The sequence below is a fragment of the Pongo pygmaeus genome, chromosome 11 (genome assembly GCF_028885625.2).
Source record: "Pongo pygmaeus isolate AG05252 chromosome 11, NHGRI_mPonPyg2-v2.0_pri, whole genome shotgun sequence".
NCBI classification, from domain to species: domain Eukaryota; kingdom Metazoa; phylum Chordata; class Mammalia; order Primates; family Hominidae; genus Pongo; species Pongo pygmaeus.
The window spans coordinates 68,864,787-68,884,296 of record NC_072384.2 but is presented as its reverse complement, the minus strand read 5'-3'; the positions used below and the strand labels follow the sequence as shown (position 1 = coordinate 68,884,296).

Here is a 19,510-nt window from a genome sequence, read left to right as displayed (position 1 = left end):
CTTTAAAGTAGTTTTTTCCAATTCTGTGAAGAAAGTCATTGGTAACTTGATGGGGATGGCATTGAATCTGTAAATTACCTTGGGAAGGATGGCCATTTTCATGATATTGATTCTTCCTACCCATGAGCATGGAATGTTCTTCCATTTGTTTGTATCCTCTTTTATTTCCTTGAGCAGGGGTTTGTAGTTCTCCTTGAAGAGGTCCTTCACATCCCTTGTAAGCTGGATTCCTAGGTATTTTATTCTCTTTGAAGCAATTGTGAATGGGAGTTCACTCATGATTTGGCTCTCTGTTTGTCTGTTATTGATGTATAAGAATGCTTGTGATTTTTTTACATTGATTTTGTATCCTGAGACTTTGCTGAAGTTACTTATCAGCTTAAGGAGATTTTGGGCTGAGACAATGGGGTTTTCTAGATATACTATCACGTCATCTGCAAACAGGGACAATTTGACTTCCTCTTTTCCTAATTGAATACCCTTGATTTCCTTCTCTTGCCTAATCATGTCTAAAACACCAAAAGCAATGGCAACAAAAGCTAAAATTGACAAATGGGATCTAATTAAACTAAAGAGCTTCTTCACAGCAAAGGAAACTACCAGCAGAGTGAACAGGCAACCTACAAAATGGGAGAAAATTTTCGCAACCTACTCATCTGACAAAGGGCTAATATCCAGAATCTACAATGAACTCCAACAAATTTACAAGAAAAAAACAAACAACCCCATCAAAAAGTGGGCGAAGGACATGAACAGACACTTCTCAAAAGAAGACATTTATGCAGCCAAAAAACACATGAAAAAATGCTCACCGTCACTGGCCATCAGAGAAATGCAAATCAAAACCACAATGAGATACCATCTCACACCAGTTAGAATGGCAATCATTAAAAAGTCAGGAAACAACAGGTGCTGGAGAGGATGTGGAGAAATAGGAACACTTTTACACTGTTGGTGGGACAGTAAACTAGTTCAACCCTTGTGGAAGTCAGTGTGGCGATTCCTCAGGGATCTAGAACTAGAAATTCCATTCGACCCAGCCATCCCATTACTGGGTATATACCCAAAGGACTATAAATCATGCTGCTATAAAGACACATGCACACATATGTTTATTGCGGCATTACTCACAATAGCAAAGACTTGGAACCAACCCAAATGTCCAACAATGATAGACTGGATTAAGAAAATGTGGCACATATACACCATGGAATACTATGCAGCCATAAAAAATGATGAGTTCATGTCCTTTGTAGGGACATGGATGAAATTGGAAATCATCATTCTCAGTAAACTATCGCAAGAACAAAAAACCAAACACCGCATATTCTCACGCATAGGTGGGAATTGAACAATGAGAACACATGGACACAGGAAGGGGAACATCACACTTCGGGGACTGTTGTGGGGTGGGGGGAGGGGGGAGGGATAGCATTGGGAGATATACCTAATGCTAGATGACGAGTTGGTGGGTGCAGCGCACCAGCATGGCACATGTATACATATGTAACTTACCTGCACGTTGCGCACATGTACCATAGAGCCTAAAGTATAATAATAATAATAATAATAATAATAATAAAAAGAAAAAAAACTATAATTGTTGGGCTCACTTGCCTATCATATGCCAAAAAAAAATTGGATTTTTATATCCAGTGAAACAATCCATTTGAGCTTTTCTTTGTGTTCATAGTGGGTAACTGTAGGTTTTTAATATCAGGACCACGTCCCAAAGTTGCCCATCTAATTGCTCCTCTGAAGTAACTGTATTCAACAAGGTACTTTAAGATCAAGTGACTTAAGTGAACTCTGGAATAATTTAAGAAGGCCCCCAAATTTCTAATCATTTTAAAACATTTTATAAATAAAAGTTATGATCTGCAGCTGGACTTAAATAAGATTGCAGGACACGTTTTGTGTTTTATTGTTATCATTACCATTATATTGGGATGCATTCAAGTAATTTACAGATACTTTTCACATGAATGCCCTTATTGGTTAGGTGGTGACCTGACTCTGGGAGCCCTGCCTGGATTTCAGGCAGCCCTGGGCAGAGGGGCAGCCTCACTTCTGCTCAGAGTGGGGTTCGTCTGTGGGTGTGAGGCCACTCCCGTGTCTTTGGCAAATGTCAGGCTCCTTTGCCCCCCTTCACTGCTACCCAGCTGCCAATCCCATTCCCAGCCTTTTAGTTCTTTAGGCATTTTCCTTTTCTCTTAGTAGAAAAGAAGTTCCAACAGAAATACCAGAAGCCACATTCTCAGTATTACATCAGCTTTTCTCTCTTTTTCCTTTATCAGCTCCCAAAGAGGAGTTGGGGCTGAGCTGTCTTACAGTTGAAACTTGATAGGCCATGAAGTCCTTTCAGGAAAAGTGATTTGTTCTTTCAGAATCCCCAATTCAGTCTTGTGATGGCCTACAAGCTGTTCTCAGTTTTTTGTTCCACCCTAGAGCCCAGATAACACATTTTCCATATTTTCCAACATATAAGTCTGTGGTGAGCCTTGGGTTGTATTTCCAAATGTCTAGGGCTTCCTAAATGTCAGAGATTCAGGCCACTTCAATTTTCAATAGCCCCTTACAAAGTGAAAGGCTGTCGTAACAAGGTTCTTGCTTTATAAAATTTTGCATTTAACCTACTAGTGAATGTAAGGCAGAATATTGCAGTATTATGTGTGCACAAGATAATTTCAGGATTAGAGAAGATACCACAATTAATAACACATTGGAAATAGTGTGTTCTAATACTGGGGCACTAATTTTAAGTTCCACAACAGACATCTTGTTTCATTCCCGCCAGCACGTTTCTGGGACTTTAGTACAGACAACCTCATTTGGAGATAATCTGAAAAGTCTACATTTGAGGGCCTTTGTGAATATGAGGCCTCCTGCCACCTGCAGAGACCTTTTCTGTGACCTTTGCTGTCCTTCAAGAATGTGTCATTTGCCTCTGAGTTTTGAGGCTGGGTTAACATTTATTTCACATTTGTTTCAAAGAAGACTGTATTTTTCTGTCTTTATAGAGAACTCTTTAAATACATGACGTTAGGAAACTAGTTACACTTGTTTCGGCTGAGCTGAATTTTTAGGGGAATTGTTGCTTTGGTTTGCTCTCTGAAGCATTTCATTTCAACAAATACTCTCTGTATGGCTATAACCCTCTGCATGGCTGACACATTACACAGGCTTCAGGTGTTGGAAACCTATGCAACATTTATTATCTTAGACATGGCTCCCTAGTGAATACCTCGGTGGTAATCAAGAATAACATTGAATAATCCTGACACGAAATCTTGTGTCTTTCTACCATTCATCTGCCTCTGGTAGTCTTGACCTGGCAGTGGAAGCTCTGAGGCATGCTGAAGCAGTTTACTGGGCTCATTGTTTCTGATTGACAGGACATGCTGTTTGTTGACAGAATGACATCGTGGTGCAGAGTGAGGGCAGGGAGGTCATTCAGCATGATGGGGTTTCACACAGCCAGATGGATCAGAGGGTGGCCAAGGGGGTCTCAGTTAAAAAGGGGTTTTTGAATTATTTTCACAGCAGTATTTGTTGGTGGGAGGAGACAAAGAATAAAAAGGAAAGAAAAATAGATAAAGGTATTGGAGTGAGAGGGGGATTGTAAAGTAGTGTTTTAGTGTTTTGTGTGGTTTCCACTATCTTTTCTACTCTCATGAAAACCCTCAATTCTACTTTTATTTTTCTTGTCTTCATGCTAGCTGCTGATGGATGTTAATTAACCTTCATATTTCTCTATAGTGATCCAAGGATACAATCTTACTGTCACAAAAGTGACAGCAATTTTATACACTCATTCAAATCCTGTTTTTTGAGATAGGGTCTCACTGTCGCCCAGGCTGGAGTGCAGTGGCATGATCACGCTCACTGCAGCCTCCCACTTCAGCCTCCCGAATAGCTGGGACTACAGGCACGCACCTCCATGCCTGGCTAATTTTTTTTTTTTTTTAATTCTTAGTACAGATAAACCCTTGCCGTATTGCCCAGGCTAGTCTCAAACCCTTGGACTCAAGCAATCCTCCCACCTTACCCTCCCAAAGTGCTGGGATTATAAGCGTGAGCCACCGTGCCTGGCCCACTCATTCAAATCTTTAAACCACTTGTAGTGCAGGTGATAGGAAGGGCATTTGTGCTACAGAATTCCTAGTTATGACTTCTCCACCTTTGGTTTCTTTCTGTTTGACATCAGAACTTCTGCTTAGAGTGACTCCAGATCCTTAGACGTAGTCTCATGGATCTAGCATTCAAAATGAAGTTATGACATTCTGGGGGTTTGAGGGAGAATGTCCTGTACTTTTTTTCCTGCTGAGGCAAAGCCTTAGGTGGAGCTTTCTCAGGGCTGAGTTGAGGGGACAGAAGGGATTCATCAGTGAGGGCATTTCACACCCTCACGTGGCCTTTCACTTGGTATCCAGATTGGGCTGGGTTTTTTTTCCTTTGGTTAGTCACGGTCCTTGGAAAGAAAGATATGCTGGTTCATGTTGTTATGTTTAATCTGCAGGGAAAATGGGATCATTAGAAGAACCTTCTTGGGGCTGGATGCGGTGGCTCATGCCTGCAATCCCATCACTTTGGGAGGCCAAGGCGGGCTGATCACTTGAGATCAGGAGTTTGAGACCAGCCTGGCCAACATGGGGAAATGCCGTCTCTACTAAAAATACAAAAATATTAGCTGGGTGTGGTGGCGCGCACCTGTAGTTCCAGCTACTCGGTAGGCTGAGGTGGAAGGATAGCTTGAACCCGGGAGGTGGAGGTTGCAGTGAGCCGAGATTGTGACACTGCACTCCAGCCTGGGCAACAGACTGAGACTCCATCTCAAAAAAAAGAAAAAAAAAAAAGAAAAGAGAAGAAACTTGGCCTTTTGGCGGGTTATGGAATGGTGGGCCACCCAGCAGGAATGGTTGAACCCAATTCACAACTCTGACAGTTGCTGCAAATGTAATCAGATCATAGAAATCTGGAGAATTCTAGATTTGGGAGTGCAGTGGTTTCAGAAATTATAATCTACTTGAGAACTTCCTGAAACCAGAGGGTGTGGGAACTCTATTGTTACAGTTTGCATAGGTCATCTTCCCAGGGAAGCGAGCAGGGTGAAGGATGATGGAGAGTGGACGTGGACTTGGAAAGTCAGATGTACCAATTTCTGCACCCCTGAAGCCTTATAGTCTTTAAGAAAGACTCTTTTAATATTTTGTTGTGTTCTCCCCTCCATATTCTATTGTTTATGTCAATTATATTGGAAGTATTTTTACACAGTAGAACTGGGACTTCTCTGGTAATGAACAGAGCTCTGTCATATAAGGGAATTTCAATGAACACTTACTAAACGAGTGAATAATAAGTTAACCAATAAGTAGAGGAGAAAAAATTTTTGATGTCTTGAAAATAAGTTCAATTTAATTTTGGTTATAATTTTTTGACATCAGAGGAAAGACAGCTGGGTAAATAGACCTTTCCAAATACTTTATTGCAGTCATAGATTTGTGTCTTCCTGAGGGACTGTCTATAGGCAGGTCTTACTTTATTCAGAAATAGTCCTGTCCAATAGAACTTTCTGCAGTGATGTAAATGTGTATCTTCACTCTCTCATGTTGTAACCACTAGTCATATGTGGCTATTGAGCACCTGAAATGTGGCAAGTGACTAGGAAAGCAAATTATTAATTTAATTTTATTTTAATTAATCTAAAGATACATTTAGATAGCCACAGGGGGTTAGTGGCTACCATATTGGAAAGCATAGTATTAAAGGGAAACATTTACACCAAAATTTATATATTTGTAAACTAACATTAAGAAATGAAATGCAGTACCATAGGGCTATGAATTCAGGAAGTGTTGTGCATTTTCTGTAAAGTTATCCTTCATGTAGGTTTAAAAAATGATGTAAATGCTCTTTTTCCTTACATGAAGATGGTTGTTATAAATTCTTAGAACCTATGCCTAACTCCACAGGGTGTTTATTTAGACATGGGCAACACCACATTCTTGGCCATCTTATCTAGGATTTTTGTCAGAGAGTGCTTAATAAATGCTGATAACCTTGACTACAAATGTGTATTTTCCATATGGCAGAGTTTGATGATTGCCAGATATGGGGAATTTGTGACCAGAAGTGTGAAAGCCGACCTGGCCATCACCTGTGCCACTGTGAAGAAGGGTATATCTTGGAGCGTGGACAGTATTGCAAAGCTAATGATTCCTGTGAGTAAATTATGGACACCTGTATCTCTGAACAGTAAACAGATTCTAATACCTTCTTTCCTTCCTTCTGATGACAACAGAGTTATCAGTATTTATGCTGTTGGCAGGGCTTTATCATTACAAATCAGGGATGGCTCCTACTGCCTAGAAAAATTGGTCAACATTAATTTCATACTTTGATTATTAAGGACCAATTTGTCGATTAATGGTGACCATTATTAATATTTTTTAATTGGTTGCTTGTTTACTTTGCCTAGGCTATCATGTCACCCACCTTTAATTGTGGAATAAATGCTATGCCTACATTTGATTGGCTTGTACATCTAACTTTTAATTAATTACCTACCACAAAAGTAGGTGACAACTATCTATAGAAATAATTTTCACAGTGTTCTTGCAAAATTTAGGGGTATTTCCAAATGGACATGCTAAATTTGGATTAAAAATTTTTTGAATGCCCTAACTCTGGATAATTTGTTGGAATCAATGTAAGACCGTGAAAACTAGAGAGTAGTACAGAGTAGTACAGAGTAGTAGAGAAAAGTCATGGAGAAAATCTGCAAAAAATAGATGAGGGCTCCAAAGCATTTTGTTGCTGTTGATTTCTCCGGACGAAGGTCTCAATATAAACTCCTATTTTTTCCAATAGTTATTTCACACTTCATTTTGAAGTGTCTTTGGTGTCTTCTGAAACTTAACTGCTCCCATGACTGAAGAATGTCCTATTTCCTATTTGTTTTTGTGTAGAAATACCTGATTTGCTGTGTAGTAACTTTTCAGTTCAGCGGATTTTTAACAATTCAATGTGTTTATTTTTGCATAGGTAACATATTTATATATTCACAAATTTTAAATTATAAGAAGATATGTAGTGAAATGCCTTCCTCCATAACTATTCCCCTTCACTTCCTCTTTCCTATGAGTAATTGCTGTTTCTTTATTTTAGTTCTAGAGATTTTTTAATGAATAAACAAGAATGTACAAATATAGATATTTAACTGTACTTATATATCTATATATGGTAGTAAACTATTTGCACAGTTCTGCATCTTGTGAATGTACTCAAGATATTTTCCAGAGCTTTCCGTATCAGCACGTGAAGTTATTTCTTAATTATTTTATTTATTTATTTATTTATTTTTGAGAATGAGTCTCGCTCTGTTGCCCAGGCTGGAGTGCAGTGGCGCCATCTTGGCTCACTGCAACCTCCACCTTCCGGGTTCAGGCAATTCTCTGCCTCAGCCTCCCGAGTAGCTGGGACTACAGGTGTCTGCCACCACACCCAGCTAATTTTTGTATTTTTATTGGAGATGGGGTTTCACCATGTTAGCCAGGATGGTCTCGATCTCCTGACCTCATAATCTACCCACCTTGGCCTTCCAAAGTGCTGGGATTACAGGCATGAACCACCGCATCCGGCCTTATTTATTTATTTTTGAGACGGAATCTTGCTCTTGTTGCCCAGGCTGGAGTGCAATGGCAACATCTTGGCTCACTGCAATCTCCACCTCTCGGATTCAAGCCATTCTCTTGCCTCAGCCTCCTGAGTAGCTGAGATTACAGGCCCCCACCACCACGCCCAGCTAATTTTTGTATTTTTAGTAGAAACGGGGTTTCCTCATGTTGGCCAGGCTGATCTCGAACTCCAGACTTCAGGTGATCCGCCTACCTGAGTCCCTCAAAGTGCTGGGATTACATGTGTGAGCCACTGCTCCCGGCCTTAATTATTTTTTTATAATGTCATAATATTCCTTTTTTTATGTTCATAATTTGTTTAACTAGTCCTCTACTGATGAACTTTTATATCATTCCTTATCTTTTGCTATTGCCAATAAGACTGCAATTAATACCTTGTTCATATATCATTTTGCATACCTGTAAGTAAACAGACAGAACGGATTTGGAACCACCATTACCATCTTTTTCAGAGTGATTTCCTGGTAATCTTTAAAATGTCTTCTGTGTTTAACAAAATCTAAAGTTGCACATGGGGCCAAGGTGCCCATATCATCAAGGAGTCTTGAAAATATCTGAGAAATACTCTCCTCAGTGTCATTGAAAGTGCATTGGACTAGCATCCAGAATGCTTGAATTCTTACCAAATTCTTCCTAACTTACTGAGATTTTGGACACTTCATTAAGCCTTTTTGTGCCTCAATTTGCCCTTCTGTAAAATGGATAGAATGATAGCTATCTGTCTGCCTCAGAGGTTTATGTTAAAATCAGGTAAGACAACGTAGAAGATAGCATTGGAAAAAGCAGAAAGCATATCAGTTGTAGGCTACTTCACCATCCTTGCTCACCTGAAGGAGTGGTGATGCCTTCCTTCTTCGCATTTAGTTGGCGAGGCCTCCATTATCTTCTCCAATGGTCGGGATTTGTTAATTGGTGATATTCATGGAAGGAGCTTCCGGATCCTAGTGGAGTCTCAGAATCGTGGAGTGGCCGTGGGTGTGGCTTTCCACTATCACCTGCAAAGAGTTTTTTGGACAGACACCGTGCAAAATAAGGTAAATAGAAATTTCAGGAGCTGAATGGAACCCTGAGCACAAAGTGTTGATAGCTTTTCACTTTTAGAGGGAGTAGAGGGGAAAGTTCCTTTGTTTTCTAACAAAAAAGGCCCTTGAGATATTTTATGTTAATCAGCACCTTTTCCATGCTATACTATTACATGTGACCTATTAAACAAAGCAGTCTATTATATGGATTAGCCTTGAGCAACTTTTAATTTTATTCGAAGTGGAGTCCAAGAGCCTAATTAAAAGAAATAGTAGACATTCTTTCAAAACTGGATAGATATTTGGTAGTAATTTTTGAAATTTGATCATTTAAAATGTAAAAAGCACACTGCTTTTCTGGATGATAAAAATCAGATTTTTAGCTGCATCTTCTAAATGGAACTGTAATTCAGGATTGAGTAACAAATATTGACAGTATTTTGTTTAATGGCCAAAATTTTGTTCCACTGTCTTATTTGGAAAGTGTGATGGGTTTAATTTCATCTTGGAGTAATGCAATGGAGATTTTTGAAACATAAATTTCAGAAACTCTTAAAGAGTTATGGAATTTTATTTATTTCTTCTTACATTTTATGATACCATTAATACAATTCTCATTTATTTAAATTATAACTTGCATGAAATTTCTGAAAATTGAGAATTTAGATTTTTAGCAATTCTGATTTGATTATAGCTAAAAAAAATCAAAACAAACCATGTAGTTAGTGATGCTGAAGAAATATAATAATTTTGGTTTTTCTTTCAGGTTTTTTCAGTTGACATTAATGGTTTAAATATCCAAGAGGTTCTCAATGTTTCTGTTGAAACCCCAGAGAACCTGGCTGTGGACTGGGTTAATAATAAAATCTATCTGGTGGAAACCAAGGTCAACCGCATAGATATGGTAAATTTAGATGGAAACTACCGGGTTACCCTTATAACTGAAAACTTGGGGCATCCTAGAGGAATTGCCGTGGACCCAACTGTTGGGTAAGTGATGTGAAAACATATTGATTCCTGTATTTTTAGAATTTTCTCTCTCCCTCTATACACTGAATATCCACTGGATTAATCGAAGGCTCATTCTGATTTCTTTTAGGCTCTATACTCTAGAACTCATGTCTATTTTGTGCCCTTATTTATAGAAGCTTTAAGAGAGTTTATTAAATATAATCCTATTTGAGGACATGTCACCCAAACACACCTACTGGTGTACTAAAAATACTTGTTGTTTTGGGACTATGAATTTTATTCTTAGTGTTTGCCACGTTTTCCTAGCTAAGAGATTGGATTCTGTGTTCTAACTCAATCTAATAATATTATTACAACTAAACATTACTTATGTTTCATTATTGTTAAGATGATTACTCTAACATGAATTAGCTGTAAAGATTTTTAAAGATGGAGGTTGGAACTATTCCTTTCAGAACTTTCTTGATACAGGCTGGGATTCAGGTATCAATGCTAATATCTCATTACAAGTTGTTCAGTCTGAATCAACCCAGCAATACCGATAATGCTTTTCTCCAGGTTTAAATTTAAATTTCCCAATCTTCACATTTGAGAAGTGTTACAGGAGACTTAGCTTTCTCCTAGAATTTCACAATTGGGTCTTAGGACCCTTGGATAAGCTTTAGGCTATTTTAGTCTTGGTGAATGAAGATTATTCAGTTCTGCTTCATTATATCAGCTATCCTTCCTTGAAAATGATGGAAATGTTCTCTGTGCCTCAGAATGGAAAACTGAGGAGCAAAATGGCTTGATAGCTTCTTTTGAAAGGTATTTGTAAGTTTTCCTGGGTGTAAAAAAGAGAAGCAAAGGACAAATAAAGGAAACAGAGGAGAAAGTTCAGAAGGTGAATATGAATTTTTTTTTTTTTGAGACAGGTTCTTGCTCTGTTGCCCAGGCTGGAGTGCAGCTGCACAATCACGGCATGCTGCAGACTTGAACTTCTGGGCTCAAGCAATCCTCCCACCTCAGCTTCCTGAGTAGCTGAGACTATGGGCAAGTGCCATCATGCCCGGCTAATCTTTTAATTTTTGTAGAGATGGGGTCTTGCCATGTTGCCCAGGCTGGTCTCGAAACATGGGCCTCAAGCGATCCTTCTGCGTTGGCCTCCCAAAGTGCTAGGACCACAGGCATGAACCACTGTGCCTGGCTGGCTGAATATGAACTTTTAGACTGCCATATTGGTGCATCATAATAGTTGCTATTTGGAACTGTTGATGCTCCTGATTGACCCCCACAGTCTCTTTAAAAAAAAAAAAAACTTAATTTCCGTGTTGTTTTATACTGTGGTTCTCTAATCAGCCAGATAAAATTTCCATTGATCCAAACACACTATTAAAAAAAAATTCCCAGGTTAACTTGTAAAATACCAGATTCTTTCATCTTCTGTTTTTCTTTTGTAGTTATTTATTTTTCTCAGATTGGGAGAGCCTTTCTGGGGAACCTAAGCTGGAAAGGGCATTCATGGATGGCAGCAACCGTAAAGACTTGGTGAAAACAAAGCTGGGATGGCCTGCTGGGGTAACTCTGGATATGATATCGAAGCGTGTTTACTGGGTTGACTCTCGGTTTGATTACATTGAAACTGTAACTTATGATGGAATTCAAAGGTAAGAAGTATTTTTTATGGCTTATGGCTTTATAAGTTGCAGGGAAAGTGCATAAAATGGCTGGAGAGAAATATCAAAGGACCAGAATTAAAATATTGCTTTGTTGGTGGACATGATAGCTTTAATGACCTTTGTACTGACATTTGCATGAAGTGACCTGCTCTGTTTTGTTAACTTTTCTTGTGTCCCATAACACAAGAGGTAAACGCTCATTAAATATAACCTCCAGCATTTGTTCTTTGATTTCTCCTCTCCAACTCCTCCCCTAGTCCCACATGATGCACATTATTTTCATTCACTCCTGAGTTCATTTGTGCTTTGTTTCTCAAGATCACTTTCCCTTTTAATTTTCTAACCTTCCCCCAATAAATACATGTTGTATTAGGTATTTGATGTTGCCTATTGGGAATTAATTGGATTTTACTCTGCTCTTATATATTTCAAATTTCAAGGAGAAATTCTTTGTATTGTATTTTTACCTGCTATACAAAGATACTTAAACAGCAATATTTGAATGTAGAATATGGCTTTTTTTTTTGAGATGGAGTCTCACTCCGTCGCCCAGGCTGAAGTGCAGTGATGCGATCTCGGTTCACTGCAACCTCCGCCTCCCAAGTTCAAGTGATTCTCCTGCCTCAGCCTCCCCAGTAGCTAGGATTATAAGCATACACCACCATGCTTGACAATTTTTGTATTTTTAGTAGAGATAAAATTTCACCATGTTTCCCAGGCTGGTCCCAAACTCCTAACCTCAAGTGATTCACCTGCCTCGGCCTCCCAAAGTATTGTGATTACAGACGTGAGCCACTACACCTGGCCGAATATGGCACATTTTTTTTCATCTTTTTACTCTGATTAGAGATAACTATAACTTAATGTTAAAAAAAACTATTTTAGATCATCTCCTTTTGGTATTTTCAAAAATTGGCTAAAATATGTTCTTCAAATTTTGACCCAAAATATTATTCTTTGTGGATTCAGCAAATAGGCTGGTTAACTTAAATTTTCCCAATGACTTGATTTTATTGTTTTCTCAATGAAAGCAATATTATAGTTTTGTTTCCTCTTGTATTTCCATTTTGTAAGGATAATATCACAGTTTGCCATTGGATTATATATCCTTGGAACAATCTCTGCTTGGTTAAATGAAGTATTGGGTATTAATACGGTGACTTCCTACCACTGAAACTGGCTTCCATAAGGAGAATATGAATAAATTTTATGAAAAAATTAGCTAACCCAATAAGTCACATAAAATAATTGTGAAATTGCTTAAATTTTTTCTCTTTGGGTTGTTTTAGCATTATATTATATAGTCTAACTTTTGCTGAAGTAAAAAAAGGAAAGCATAAAAGATAAAAATCAATGGAATTTCAAAAAGATTTGAGTGGTTTGCTGGCTGTGAAGAAACATCAAAGAAATATTAAAGCTCACAAGTACAGCTGAAATCATAAAGTCATTGCCTCTCGCTTTGCCAGCAGGTGGCATTCAGGGTTTTGGAATTTGCTAACTGAAAAAGAAACTATTCTCTAATCTTAATGTACCATGTCATTATAGAATGTTTCAAAGTGTGCACTAACCTGCCACCTTAGGTTTCTTTGTTTACTCCCGTTTAGTGTGTTTCCCAGCTTTAATATCTTCAAGTCTTTTCTCAGAGCTCTATTGTCCTTTTTAGTTTTCAGGGGATGCTAAGATTTTTCTTTGAGGTCTTTGTATTACGCCAAAATAAAGAAAATAAGAGTTTTCCCTTATCAACCGTCCTCTGCCTCACTCTGTTCATGAATCTAACTGAATCATTGTTTATGGAGACATAGTCATGGGGGGCGTTGTTGATTTCCTCTCTTTGCTTAGTGCTTAATTTTACTTCTGTTTTCTTCCCAGTTAAGTGGCTTTGGGCCTCCATTACAAGTATGATCAGTTGATAGTTCCATCAAGCAGATGCATAAGAGTGGTAGTGGCATTGCTTCTTGCTCTCCTTACAGTGACATCAGGAACAGATCTGGGCGTTTGCTGGGGCTTGAACCCTACCACTCACTGTCCTGCTCCCTAATTGCTAGGAAATGGTCAATGGTGCAGTGGAAAATAATTGGCAAAGGCATCTTTTCCCAGACTTCCAAAGTCTTGGTATACTCTTTCACCTATGGTATTCAAAATGCTATTTCACATCTTAGCCCTTTAGATGTGGGGCAACCTAAAAGGAATGAAGAACAAAAGGGAAAACAGTAAATTCCAAAAAAGTCTAGGACAAGCTAAAGGATTGACTGGGACTGGAATGTAAGTCTCAAGGGTCTTTTCCAAGAGACAACATGAAAATCCTTCTATCATATGTAGATGGAAATATGTATACATCTAAAATGTATCTTTTCTATCTATTCCGTATTTGTGACAAGAAATTATTTAGCTTTTCAGGCATTTAATTGAGCTAACTACAGCTTTAATTATAATAAAGCAAAACTAGCAAATTGTATGATATATATGTGTCTTTTATAACAGGAAAACTGTAGTTCATGGAGGCTCCCTCATTCCTCATCCCTTTGGAATAAGCTTATTTGAAGGTCAGGTGTTCTTTACTGATTGGACAAAGATGGCCGTGCTGAAGGCAAACAAGTTCACAGAGACCAACCCACAAGTGTACTACCAGGCTTCCCTGAGGCCCTATGGAGTGACTGTTTACCATTCCCTCAGACAGCCCTATGGTAAGCCTCAGAACAGTGGTAACCATGCTTGGTACCGGACTTGGTGGAAAGGTTTTCTCAAAGTTTTGGAAGTTAATAATGAGGGGTCTTATGTGATTTGGGTGGCATTCTCAAGTATATGAAGGGTTACCCAGAGTGTTAAACTCTCTGAAACTGGTTCTGCAGATTAGGAGCATTCTGAAGAAACTGATGTATTTCAGAGTTAAATGCCAAATCTAGAGGGAATTTAGAGATTTATTTAACAGATGTTTAATGGCACCTGCAAAGATGCTTGGGGGTATAGCAGCTCACAAACCAAACCAAAATACCTATCCTCATTCTACTGGGAAAGACGTCTATTTCAAACTTCTAATATTACAGTTAAGGAAACAGGTACCACAGAAGAAAATGACATGTCTAAGTGTCCATTTTCGGTAGTGTCAGAGCTATTTTTTTCTTCTCTGTTGCATATGTATGGCACCTGTTCTTTGGTTCTGTTTAATCTGTCATAGGCCAACTGGGTTTGGTGTCTCTCTGGCTGGTCATTTTTTTTTTAAAAAAAGAAATATTTTGATTCAGACACTGCTTAGTCTTCTCCTGTTATTTTACCACGTGATTTTTTCTTTTTCTTTTTTCTGAGATGGGATTTCCACTATGTTGGCCAGACTTTTCTGGAACTCCGGGCTTCAAGCGATCCTCCTGCCTCGGCTTCCCAAAGTGTTGGGATTACAGGCGTAAGCCACTGCACCTGGCCTATCATAAGCTTTGTTTATGTTTCCAGGTTATAGCTTGAGCTTTGATACATCTATCAGGACTGTATATGGCTCTTTTCTGTATTTGCTTGTGGATCAAGGAAAAAGAAACATAAACTACATTATGTTGGTAGAAAGCTTAATATTGGTGAACAATAATTTAGAGGAAAACAGATTTGCTCTAAAACTCTCATGTTAAGTGATGGATCTATTTAGGATGAAGAAAGACTACAAAGTAATGCGGTTAACTTAACAAAAGCCCAACCACTAGAACTGACACATTCAGATGAATCTCCTTCAATGTCATCATCCTGGGAAAGTATGAACTTGTCTAAAAATAGATATTTTATCTGAAAACATTTTTGGAAATATCTATTTTGAATAGTTTTTACACTCAATTCACAACTAAACTCACACCTGCCCTCACATTAGATCCATTAGATCAATGATCAATGTGATCACTCAAATTACTATTTTCGTTATTTGGCTCAGAATGACATCTGCCTATTGTTTCTCCAGATCAATCCACCTGAGAAGATAAAGAGAATATTTTAAAGAATAAGTCAAAGGCTAAGAAGACAATTTTAAAAGCAAATATAAAATTTCTAGCTGTGGCAGTGCTCTTCCTAAGGTCACTACTTTGAGAGTGGCTTTTGGAAGTATAAACTGATTTGTGTTGCAGACATTTAAGGTTTTGGAATCAGATCTGGCTTTGAATCCTAGTCAAGCTGTTTAGCTTTAGCTGCTGAATAATGTTGGGCAAGTTATTTAACTGTTTAGATTCTTGGTTTCTCCTCTGTAAAACAGGAGGACTAACACTTAACCTCTTAGAGCTGTTGGTTAAGTTGGTTTACTTACAAAGTAAGCATCCAGTGAGTAATATTTATTATATCCTACAAATGGCAAAAAAGCAGTGAAGTGTGGGTTTTATTTTGAAAGTTATTTCTAATCATGGAGGATAGCAGACATACTCTGACATAATTATTGGGGAGAAAGTTGTAGGAGTCCTTTCTTTTTTTTGCCACCGTCAGTTGGAGAGTGGATGGGAGAGCAGCAGTGAAATTGGGAGGGTTAGTGTAGCCAGATGTGGATGTATTCAGTAGTAACCAGTAGTAATGTTTTCAACACGTTGCTAATCCATTACTCTATTTCACCTATAGGTGAAAAGGGCTGGAAGTGGCTTCGTGTCTTGGATAGTTACACATTTCTAATTGTGATTTAACCCTGTGCATTTTTCCCTCCAGCTACCAATCCGTGTAAAGATAACAATGGGGGCTGTGAGCAGGTCTGTGTCCTCAGCCACAGAACAGATAATGATGGTTTGGGTTTCCGTTGCAAGTGCACATTCGGCTTCCAACTGGATACAGATGAGCGCCGCTGCATTGGTAAGAAGTCTGTTTTGGATGTTGTTGGCAGGTGATACAGGTGTATGTGTGTCCAAACCTCTAACTAGACTAGCTGCTGCTCTTGAACTGGACAAGCTCCCTGTCTAACTTCTTGACTGCAAATAAGCTTTCTGTAGCCCACAGGGTGTCTTCCTCGGTAGGCACCACTTCTACTATACACAGACCTATGTTTGAAAATGTAAATTTCTGTCTTTTGGGATTTTGCTTTAATCCTCTATCTAAGGTTTTCTTGGGTTCCCTTCCCACTTTGTCTCCTGAAGCCTTTTTCTCCTATTAACTATGATCTTGAAATTCCATATGGTTGAACTTTGAGCTCTTTTCTATACTGTGTATCTTTTCCACTTTAGATGTTAGCCTTAACTTTGAGGGGAAGTACTGTACTTCTCCCCACTTTGACTTCTCCTAGACCACCACGTATGCCCCTTTCAACCAGGTAATCACATCTGAATCTTATCTGGCTTTTTTTTTTTCTCTCTGTATTCCAAAGTAAACTCCTGAGCATTGGGGTGGCTCAGTTCCTCACACAGTTTTTCACCTTTCAGTTCAAACTTTCTTGTATCTGCCTCCATATTCCTGATTTCATTCTTACCTTGAAGGTTTCCTTTCTTCCTCTTTGGTTTCCTACACATCTATTCACACTTAAGCCATTGCCTGGGCCCCAGCTAATGATGAAATGCACTCCTACAATATTTGTTTTTCTTATTTTCACTTTTACAACTCTCCTTTCTGTGCCTGTGACAAATTCTTGCTCTCCAGATGTTGCTGTTTCTAGCGTAGTATACAAATTATCTTATTCTAACCCAGACAAATTTGTTAACTTCTTAGGTAGTTTTAGATTCAGAAAAATCACCCTCATTAAAAAAACATGTATTTCTAACTATTATATCAATAGTGCGTTGTCTAATAATTTTGCTTTTAAATTCCGTTACTGCGATTTTTATCTTTGTCTTGGGCATACCTCCTTCATCTTCTTGATTTCCCTGACATCCTGTCGCAATCTCCTCTTTGCTTTTAAACATCACTTCTTACCTATTTCCTTTATCCCTCCCCTTCCTTCCCTGCTTTCACTCCTTTATATCTTTATATTTCTGATTGCTGTTAATTATCTTGGTATCTACAGTAAGGTTCTTGGTGTAGATCTCTATGCAGAAGTTAATCCAACTTGAGGATTGTTACGGAATTACTATAGAGTTTAGCTCTATATGATTTTTAAACAAAAGATTGATGGCACAGGTGAGAAAGGTTTCTGTGTGTGTGTGTGTGCATGTTTTGCCTGTTTATTGTAATGACACTTAAAACGTGATAATTAAAACTCAGTATCTAATTTTTAAGCAGTCATTTTTATTTTATTTATTTATATTATTTTACTTTAAGTTGTAGGTTACATGTGCACAATGTGCAGGTTTGTTACATATGTATACATGTGCCATGTTGGTGTGCTGCACCCGTTAACTCATCATTACATTAGGTATATCTCCTATTTTATAAATTAAGCATATGGATATCATTTTTCATATAAATAAATTTTAAGGATACATTTCTTAGGAAGAAGGAAGATTCTAATACTTGTATCTCCCTCATAGTTGCTTATCTTTTTTTCTTCCCTGTATTATTTCTAACTATGCTTTCCAAAAATTTATTTTTACATTTATTTCAGAATTATATTTTATAATTTAAAGTTTGCTCTGTGGATGCATTTATCTGGAATTTGGGAGGAGGGGAAAGAACCATGCTGTGACTGACTGTGCTGTGTTCTTCCTACAGCTGTTCAGAATTTCCTCATTTTTTCATCCCAAGTTGCTATTCGTGGGATCCCGTTCACCTTGTCTACCCAGGAAGATGTCATGGTTCCAGTTTCGGGGAATCCTTCTTTCTTTGTCGGGATTGATTTTGATGCCCAGGACAGCACTATCTTTTTTTCAGATATGTCAAAACACATGATTTTTAAGCAAAAGATTGATGGCACAGGTGAGAAAGGTTAATGTGTGTGTGTGTGTGTGTGCATGTTGTGCCTGTTTATTGTAATGATACTTATAACTTGATAATTAAAACTCAGTATCTAACTTTTAAGCAGAGTCTTTTTTATTTATTTATTTATTTATTTATTTATTTATTTATTTATACTATTTTACTTTAAGTTGTAGGGTACATGTGCACAATGTGCAGGTTTGTTACATATGTATACATGTGCCATGTTGGTGTGCTGCACCCGTTAACTCGTCATTTATGTTAGGTATATCTCCTAATGCTATCCCTCCCCCATCCCGCCACACCATGACAGGCCCCAGTGTGTGATGTTCCCCATCCTGTGTCCATGTGTGCTCATTGTTCAATTCCCACCCATGAGTGAGAACATATGGTGTTTGGTTTTCTGTCCTTGTGATAGTTTGCTGAGAGTGATGGTTTCCAGCTTCATCCGTGTCCCTGTAAAGAACATAAACTCATCCTTTTTTATGGCTGCATAGTATTCCATGGTGCATATGTAACACATTTTCTTAATCCAGTCTATCATTGATGGACATTTGGGTTGGTTCCAAGTTTTTGCTATTGTGAATAGTGCCGCAATAAACATACGTGAGCATGTGTCTTTATAGCAGCATGATTTATAATCCTTTGGGTATATGCCCAGTAATGGGATAGCTGGGTCAAATGCCATTTCTAGTTCTAGATCCTTGAGGAATCTCCACACTGTCTTCCACAATGGTTGAACTAGTTTACAGTCCCACCAACAGTGTAAAAGTGTTCCTATTTCTCCACATCCTCTCCAGCACCTGTTGTTTCCCGACTTTTTAATGATTGCCATTCTAACTAGTGTGAGATGGTATCTCATTGTGGTTTGGATTTGCACTTCTCTGATGGCCAGTGATGATGAACATTTTTTCATGTGTCTGTTGCCTCCATAAATGTCTTCTTTTGAGAAGTGTCCATTCATATCCTTCACCCACTTTTTGATGGGGTTGTTTGATTTTTTCTTGTAAATTTGTTTAAGTTCTTTGTAGATTCTGGATATTAGCCCTTTGTCAGATGGGTAGATTGTAAAAATTTTCTCCCATTCTGTAGATTGCCTGTTCACTCTGATGGTGGTTTCTTTTGCTGTGTAGAAGCTCTTTAGTTTAATTAGATCCCATTTGTCAATTTTGGCTTTTGTTGCCATTGCTTTTGGTGTTTTAGACATGAAGTCCTTGCCCACACCTATGTCCTGAATGGTATTGCCTAGGTTTTCTTCTAGGGTTTTTATGGTTTTAGGTCTAACATTTAAGTCTTTAATCCATCTTGAATTAATTTTTGTATAAAGTGTAAGGAAGGGATCCAGTTTCAGCTTTCTACATATGGCTAGCCA

General features: G+C 38.2%; 1 protein-coding gene across 1 annotated transcript in view; it reads left to right on the top strand.

Annotated features, from left to right (window-relative positions):
• Positions 1–19,510, top strand: part of LRP2 (LDL receptor related protein 2) — a 231,935-nt gene that overhangs the window by 72,526 nt on the left and 139,899 nt on the right. Inside the window, exons 10-16 of the mRNA XM_054476935.2 lie at positions 6,093–6,221; positions 8,562–8,731; positions 9,486–9,709; positions 11,131–11,337; positions 13,831–14,033; positions 16,009–16,149; positions 17,935–18,138. Coding sequence (XP_054332910.1) covers positions 6,093–6,221; positions 8,562–8,731; positions 9,486–9,709; positions 11,131–11,337; positions 13,831–14,033; positions 16,009–16,149; positions 17,935–18,138 — 1,278 coding nt within the window. The remainder of the gene's footprint in view (positions 1–6,092; positions 6,222–8,561; positions 8,732–9,485; positions 9,710–11,130; positions 11,338–13,830; positions 14,034–16,008; positions 16,150–17,934; positions 18,139–19,510) is intronic.